The 8,433-nt window shown below is 53.1% G+C and overlaps 1 protein-coding gene across 1 annotated transcript in view; it reads right to left on the reverse strand.

Annotated features, from left to right (window-relative positions):
• Positions 1 to 6,810: 6,810 nt before the first annotated feature.
• Positions 6,811 to 8,433, reverse strand: part of ANXA6 (annexin A6) — a 13,426-nt gene continuing 11,803 nt past the window's right edge. Inside the window, exons 23-25 of the mRNA XM_010009366.1 lie at positions 8,192 to 8,250; positions 7,302 to 7,424; positions 6,811 to 7,023 (exon numbers count right to left, since the gene is read on the reverse strand). Coding sequence (XP_010007668.1) covers positions 6,964 to 7,023; positions 7,302 to 7,424; positions 8,192 to 8,250 — 242 coding nt within the window. The 3' untranslated portion in view covers positions 6,811 to 6,963. The remainder of the gene's footprint in view (positions 7,024 to 7,301; positions 7,425 to 8,191; positions 8,251 to 8,433) is intronic.

Below are 8,433 nucleotides of genomic sequence, written 5' to 3' on the forward strand. Positions count from 1 at the left end.
AACCAGACCTTCCCTCGGCAGGGAGAATTCCTGGGTCTGAGTTAATGTTACACAAGGAAATACACCCCCAGCCGGAGCGGTTATTGCCTGGGATCCTCCTCCTCTGTGCTGCTGCTTTGGGTATTGTGCGTTCGTGAACAATAGAGCAGGAACCACAGGGAACGCCTTGGTGTCCACACAGCTCTCTGGGACTCCGCTCCATAGCTAGCTGATTCTCGTGTTAGCTTTGCCAAAGGGAAGGTGTTACATCTATGTGTATACATATAGTCGTTATATATATGTATATAAAACCAAAAAGCAACAAACCAGTAGCAAGGGAAGCTTGTAAGCAGATGTGCTGCTGCTTTCTGCCTTTACTCCTGACAATTGCTCCTTAGGTGACTGCTACTGGGATCACAGAGGTGTCCTTCACTGGTGATCATGCTGTTTCCAGCTCTCCCGGTCCTGGGATTCCTGCTCAGCTCTGTTCAGATGGTTCCACTAGTTCTTGGTGATTTGATGTATTTGGTTGTAAAAATGAAAACCAAAATAACCCAAAATCATTTCCCTGACTGCACTTCAAGCAGGACGTCACCCTGGCAGCCTGGCTGGGTTATGAGAGCTCAGAGGGTGCCGAGATCCTGACATGCTTTTTGGCTGTGCTTATGTCTGAGGTCTCAACTGGGGATGAGACACAGGCAACGCTTTCCCTTTTGTTCCCCAAAGAGCTTGTTCTACCCCAGCAGCCTGGTGCTATTCTGCAAACCTGGCTTCAGAGCTAAATGCGGTCCCACAGAACCAGAAAGCATCTTGTTGATGAGATACTGCCTCAGCTTGCAATAGAATAGCCAAACCCCGCTCTGTTTCTGTGAGGAGAGAAGGGAGAGTGGCACGGTTCAGCTTCGCACCACTGAAGAGCTGCCTGCCTGCCCCTCGCTCCACCTTGGCCATGCTCACCCTGCGAAAAGCATCGTGGTACTCACCCGGCCGGGTCACGGAGGGGCTCGGGGCATGGGAGCCCTTTGGGCCAGGCGCTCTCCGGCTGCGATCCCCCAAACGCACAGGAAGGCCGGCCCAGCTGTGCTTACTTTTAGGCATGGAGAAGGGGAATTCCCCATGATGGAGGTCCCAGACAGCCTCAGCGTGGTTTTGATAGGGAGCCAGGCGCCGCTTGAAAGGCTCTCCTGTGCCGTTCCTTCCAGGGGCTGCTGAGCCCTGTCAGGTTTAGTCAGCAAAAAGAGGGAGGGGGGGGCTCTGCCATGGGGGCTGTGATTCACTTTTGGACAATGGGGAAGCCTGGTTACATCATTCTCCTCACCTTGGTTCTCAGTGGCTTCTCTGGGATTGCAAACACGCTGTGCTTCTCGCCAGCGACTGTAGACAGGCATTGTTATTATCCCATGCATGTTTCATTCCCATTCTTCTCTTATCTCTGGAATTAGAACAGGACAGTCTCTTCCCAGGGGAGTGGGGAAGAACTGGCTCTGCTGGTGGAGCCGGAGAGGTGATGGAATGCCGGGGTTGCAGGTAGTGCTTGGAAACCATCCATTAAGACAACTGATGGTCAGAGCGGAGGCTGGAGCTGGGATAAACACCAAGGAATTGCAGCTCCTCACCAGCAGGAGTTGTACCTGGCAGGAGGTTTGGTCTATGCTTGCTGGGTGTGAACTGCAAGGCCTGAAAAACATGCTGTGTTAAGTGCAGCTGGTTTGGGTGGCAGGAGCATGGGTGCTTGGCAAGAGGGGTCTGGGGCCTGCCTGCAGCCTCGGTACCCATGGAGGGGCTCAGTGAACGGTGTGCTCTCACCCGGTGCCTCTCCTCTCCAGCCAGCTGCTCTTTGTGTTTACATCTGAGGTCACCCACTTGGGCTGGTCCAAACGCTAGGACAAATCTCACTATGAAACCTGAAGGAACCGTTGGTCCTTCCTCATTCCTTCGGTCCCACTGTGCTCTCAGGGGAGAAAACTCCCCTGACGGCAGCTGTGATTCACGAGCACGCCCGCCTGGGTGTGAAGATGTGTTCAAAGCTAACACTTTTACATATTTTTCCATACTTTTACATACTAGAGGGATTTTTTGGCGTGGAGAATGGGTTCAGCACCTTAAGCAGAGGCTCATTCACATGAAGGCGCCCTGATTGCTTCTATATTTGTGGCCGTGCTGTGGGAAACAGAGTGAGAAGGAGCAGAAGCTGCAGACGGAGGTAATGGAGCTCTTCTGCCCTCCACTCTGGCTTGTTTCAGATAAGGTCTAGCATCCTTCAGGTTGACCACTCAGGGATGAGCGGGATGAGCCTTGTGCATTCCCAATGTAGTAAATAACTGAATGGGGAAATTTTGCTTCAGCTAACACAATTATTTGTTTAATGTTCATAAGTTTGGCACTATTAATGTGTGTTAGGGTACAGTGTTTTATGTGGATATGTAAGCAAACCAGCAGCCTAGCTTTGGAAAGTAGTTTCTGGTAATCTAGTCTAGCTTATCCTGTGTGTAAGATAAGCATAACACTTGCTAAAGCGACAGAAGGAAGCCATTGATAGGTCCAGTTTCCGCTGGTCTTGCGGTTGCAGAAGCAACTAACTGTGCCAAAGGTGACGAGAGCATCATGAGGAAGACTTCTTACTTCATCCCAGAGACCCCAGGACCACCAGAGAGCAATGCGCAGGCGCTGAAGGGAAGAGACTTTTAAGATAATGAGTTCCTGGAACTAATTGTAATACAGGCCGCCTATTCTTGGAAAAACTATGAATATGTAACAATGTGAGAGATAAAAACGAGCGTTTTGGAAAGCTAGAATTGAGCCCCAGAGGAGGAATCCACTATGAAGCTCCCAGAGCTGTAAATAAAATATTCTTTGCTCCACAGACTTTGTCCCTGGCTAAAATGGATGAAGTGAGCTTCTTTCTCACACCAGTGTTGCAGATCTCTAGTGAAAGTGTCCCAGCAGCCCCAATAAATCCACCTGCCCTCAGTGCTGTGGGGCGAATGGAGCACATTGGAACCACCAGATGGGATGCTGAGGGTGGCCAGGGCCTGGCTGGCCCTGGAGCAAGTTGGGAGCAGCCGGTTTGGCACTCACGGGCTCAGCTCTGCGGGGTGCTGCCGATGGGTGCCTCTTGGCATCAGCAGCGGGTCTCACTGGGGCTGCTGCTCGTGCTGCGCTGATCGGATGTGTCCCGGTGCTCCGCAGCGGAGGGAAGCAGAAGGGCAACAGTGACGCTGCGAGAGCAGGGAGGAAGCTCCGGCCGCGAGAGGGGATTTCCAGGGCATTATGATCTGCTGCCTATGCAAATCAGGAACTCAAATTAACCTGGCAGGATGGGAGGGCTCTGGGATGGAGGGCAGGGGAGGCAGCCTGGCAGAGGGAAGGGAGTGGGGCAGGCCAGGGGTCAGCAGCGGGATGGAGAAGGAGAGCGATCTCCCCTGCCTTCGCAGGGGTTGGAGTTGCACCGTGGCTTTCCAGGGATGCTGGGCTGCCTTTGTTTTGCTGGGTTTGCCCTTCCGCTGAACCAGAGCTCATTCTCCCTCTGCCTCTGGCATATGAGGCAAGGCTCAAGTGCCACCCGCTCCTCAGGAGGAGATCCCCACCTCCTGCCTTCCTCCACAGCCTCGCCACGCTCAGCAGGGGATGGGGTATGGTGGGACCTGGTGCAACTCCACAATGGATGTGCCAGGAGCGGTGGGAACTGGGTCCGGGAGCGCTCAGAGGATTTCCTGACGTGCCTTAGGTTGTGAATTATTTGGAGTCCCTATTTGCAAGGCCTGGAACAGTCCCGGAGGGGATTTTCCCCTCTTCCTCTCTCCCCTGGCCATGTCTCATTCAGTTGTAATGCCTGAGGAAAGGGCTGGCGAGCACTCATCATATCCTGGAAAGCCAGCTCCAGGGATGACAGTGTGGCGAGATCAGCCATTTCTCCAGCCTCAGCTCACCATGGGGACAGGCTGCCCAGGGAGCAGCACGTGGATGTGAGGGGCAAGGCTGCTTCTTCCTCCTTAGGTTTGGGAAGAGCTGAAGAAGAAACCTCTGCTGGCTCCCAGGGCTCAAGGCCGGGATTCTCCACTCTGGGTGGGATGGAAGTGGCTCATCAATGTTTAAGCACTGGGCCAAGGACCAAGACCAACATCCCGTGTGTCTTTTCACCAGACGGGGCTCCTCCCAGGGTCTGGTAGTGAAAAGGATCCTTGGTGGCCCCTGGAGCTGACTCAGAGGGAGAGGCCTGGCCCTGCGCACACACCAAACACGGGCTCACGGGGTTTTTGGGATGTCGCAACCTGTGAAATCTGGCGCTGGCTTTGCCTGGAAGCGAGTCCTTGCCCCCAGCACTGCTGGTCAGTGTGCACAACAGCCGGACCTGGTGTGTGGCTCCCAGATCCTGGCAGCAGCTTCACAGCCTGCAGGCTGAATGAAGCACGGGTGGCCAGCACGGACCTGCCTCCAGCCCTCACCCCGCTCACTGCCTTTCTGTTTCTTTCCCTTTTTGGTGCCCATTGTTTGTCATCTCCTTTCCTTTCCTAGCCTTCCTCGAACCACTTGCCTTCTTGTTGATCACAGAGGCTAGACGTGAGTTTTGCCATCGATTAACCTTGGATTGGGCTGGTTGGAGCCAGCGGGATGGAGCAGAGGTGTTCCTGGAGAGCAGTGCTAGGAAGTGTATTTTCCCTAGGGACTAGGATGCTACAGGGATGAAGCTGCATTGCCTGAAGGGTCTATGACCTGCCCAAGTCTAGAGGGTTTCATGGGTCTTCACTTGGGGAATTACATATATAATTTATTGTCACTTAACACAAATTGCCCAAATAGTGATTTGGGCACTAAACAAAACAAGTGTTCTGCCTTCCCTGGACCTGGCTTAGGCCAAACATACTCTTTCTCCTTCCTGGACTTCAGCTTTCCTTCTTTCATTGCAGGTTGCCCTCACTCTATCCCAAATCCTTTCTAAGGTGACAGGTCACATGTAACCTTGTGGCTGCCACTTTGCTGTGCTGCTTACTGGGTTTCTTCCACCCCTCTGTGCTTCTCTGTGTCCCAAGGTCCACAGCCTGTCGTGGTGCTGCCAGTCCCAGTTTCCTCCTGGAATCCTAAAGCAACACCCCTACCCAGTGCCCCTTCCTTCCTCATGGCTGCTTTTAACCAGAGCATCTCCTTTCTCTGGGCCTGGCATGGAATCCTCAGGCTCTCCAGCATGGGAAGGCAGCAGGAGATGCATTTACTATGATGCATGACAGCAGTGTGACTCTGGTATCTTGTTCTTATTGTAGGAGCAGCCAGCAAGGGGTGCCAGGGAAATTCCTGGTTCTGGGACTGATGTGCTGGGATCAGCTGGGCTTCCTGGCAGCAGCATTGCCCTGAGGGGCTGCCTGGTCTCACTTGTGTTCCTGTGCCAGTCATGGGCTTATAGCAGTCATGATAGAGCCATAAACCTCACTGGAGTGTTCGTGCATGTGCCCGGGGAATACACCCACTGTACATAGCCCAGGAACAGCAGTTTTGGCATTAAGGAGGAGGCAGGATGATGACTTATGTTTTGCAGCCCTGTGCTAATGCTGAGCAGATTTCAGTCCCCTTGCTCTGGAGGAGCAGAGCTCCACTGCCCTAAATCTGCCTTTCCCTGCTGTCTCCTGAGCCCCAAAGCATCCTTGGACAGTAGAGCTAGGTTCCTGAAAGCAGCATTCTGCAGGGACTGCTTCCTGTGGTTGCTGTGCCATGCAACAGTCTCACACCCCTGCTGTGAGGCTGAGAGCTGCAGTGCTGAGCTGCAGGAAGAGATGGAAGATGAAGATCAAGAATTATATCCTGCCTTCAAAACATCTGCAGCAGATTCCTGGCCAGGCAGGAGACCCATAGGCTGCTGTGGACATGGGATGGGTTCAGGTCCCCCCGACGGTGCCTGTTCCTGCTTAGGACAGTGAGGCAGAGGAACCCAAATCTCTATGGGAGAGGGTGAAAAAGCTTCAGCCAGGCTGTTTTGCCCTGCAAAAGGTGATTTGGGTACAAGGGGATGTTTTACAGGAATGCGTCAAAGGGAATTTTCAGTGGGATAATACCCAGCTGAGTTTTTCTTCCAGCTTCCCTGTTTTGTCTCTACATGTTGGTGCTTCTTGACCTCAGCTGGTTTTGAAGTGTTATGATAATATTGTGTTATTATTCCTAATGCTGCTTTGATATTTTGAAGGTGAAGCTTCCTTCACCCAGCTGTTCTGAGGAAGACTCGGGTATTCAGGACTTTTTGTTCTGACTTGGACACAATTGAAAGTGCTGGAATTTCCCACTTTTGGAAATTCCAGTTCTTTTCTCCTGGGCGCTGGGGGAAGTGCAAACATCAACTGGGGGTGTAGCCTCTATGGCATGTTTGTTTCAACTCTTGCTTCAGCAGCTTGAAAGCACAGGAAACCGCGTGCGAGGACAGATGGATGCCATCAAGTCCGATTTGTATCTCTGGTTTATGAAAGCATCATCCACACAACAGCAAGAACCCTGCCAGGGGTTTTCAGAGGCATGAAGTGAAGCTCTCAGTGAAATCCCTGCACTGCTGCTGCCAGCCCCATATGGATTTCCAGCCCCTTCCTCACAGTGGGGAATGCTGCAGTGTTGGTGAAAGGGCATTTGGGGTCTCCAGGGCTCTCGCTGTAAGTAGCAAGGAGACACTGAGACTCCTCAGCATGGGCTCAATCCCACCCAAACCTACCCCTATAGATGAACTGCTCTCACCCCAGGGTCAGCAACAGTAAGGTTTTATTTATGAGATTTAAAATTGTCTTCCTCACCTGGGTAAATTCCTGGGTTAGTGGCATGTTGGGTATGAATTACTGTGCACATCTCCCTCCCCAAAACCCCGCTTGCAATGTGGTGCCGCTTTCCAGCGCAAAGTGAATCATCGTCTGCAGGGAACCGAGGGTCCCCCAAAGCCCCCGAAGCTGCAGTGACATGAAGGCAGTGGGTGCGTGCGTGCTGGCTCAGACACGAAGAAGGGGCTCCTGCAGCCACCTAGTCCTCCCCTCCACACAGAGCCAGCAGAGCCTTGCAGTAGTCACCGGAGGTGTCCTTCTGCAAGAGGGAGACCCATGTCAGAGAACTGGGGAAGCCCAGCTCAAGGCATTGTGCACGGGGAGGAGTAGTTCCATGCCACGGGCATCCATGGAGCAATGAACATCTCAGCACATCCCCTCTACAGCCAGAAATGCCAACACCAGGGCTGGCTGGAGCACTTTCCCCCTCCCCAGGCGATGCTCAGCCCCTGTACCACTCATGGCTAGGGTCCCTATGGGACCAGGACCCAGCCAGACAAGGTGACAAGCCAGGGAGGGATGCCCGTGTCCCCTCACCTCAATCATGCGGTGCAGAGATTTGTCAAACAGGTCTATGAACTCGCCCCGGATGTTCAACAGGTCTATCTCGCTCCGGGAAATCATGATGCGGGTGAGGGTCCTCTCATCTGTGCCAGCACCCTGCAAAGGGGAGCTTCAACAAGTAACCCCAGAGGGACTGGGGCTCGGGGACCCTCCTGGCATCTCCAGCACAGTCCAAGCTGGGAATTGGGTCCAGAGAGGCCCACAGAAATGATCAGGGGGATGGAGCACCTCTCCTATGAGGAACGGCTGAGAGTTGGCGTTATTTAGCCTGGAGAAAAGGCATCTCTGGGGAAACATTATTACAGCCTTCCAGTACTTAAAGGGGGCTTATAAGAAAGATGAGGTTTCGCTTTTTAGGAGGGCCTGTATTGATAGGACAAGGGATAATGGCTTTAAACTAAATGAGGGTTGATTTAGGCTAAATGTAAGGAAGAAAGGTTTATGATGAGGGTGGTTAAACATTCAAACAGGCTGTCCAGAGAGGTGGGTACATGCTCCATCCCTGGAAACATTCAAGGCCAGGTTGGATGGGACTCTGAGCAGCCTCGTCTAGTGGAAGGTGGCCCTGCTCATGGCAAGGGGGTTGGAACTAAGATGATCTTCAAAGGTACCTTTCAATCCAAACCATTCTGTGATCTCTCCTTGAACACATGCTGGGCTTGTTACTGGCAAGACACAAGCCTGCTGTGTCTCCTGCTAACCCCAGAAAGCCAATGGGGTATTGGTTTGAGCTCAGCCCTGCCCTGCTCCCTCAGGGATAGATGAACCCCATCACTGCCTTGGGGTTAAATCAGAGATTCCCAAAGGGTGCATGCCCTGCACAGCCCCCTCCCACAGCTCAGCCCAGGAGAGCCTGTCTGTACCTTCATGGACTTGTAGAGCTTGTCAGCGAAGAAGGCCGGCTTGTTCTTCACACTCCGCACTGCAACACACAGAGGGGAGAGAAGGTGGGCTCCTGGCTTATGACACCAAAGGGACTCATTGCAGGAAGGAGCTGTGCCACCCATTGGGTCAGCTGCAGACCCTCCTTGGGACAAGGGTGCAGGCTTGGCCCCATAAGATACCCTCATCCCACGCCACACTGGGAATCTCCATGGCCCAAAGG

This window comes from Nestor notabilis, unplaced genomic scaffold (assembly GCF_000696875.1).
Source record: "Nestor notabilis isolate BGI_N333 unplaced genomic scaffold, ASM69687v1 scaffold3662, whole genome shotgun sequence".
Classification (NCBI taxonomy): domain Eukaryota; kingdom Metazoa; phylum Chordata; class Aves; order Psittaciformes; family Psittacidae; genus Nestor; species Nestor notabilis.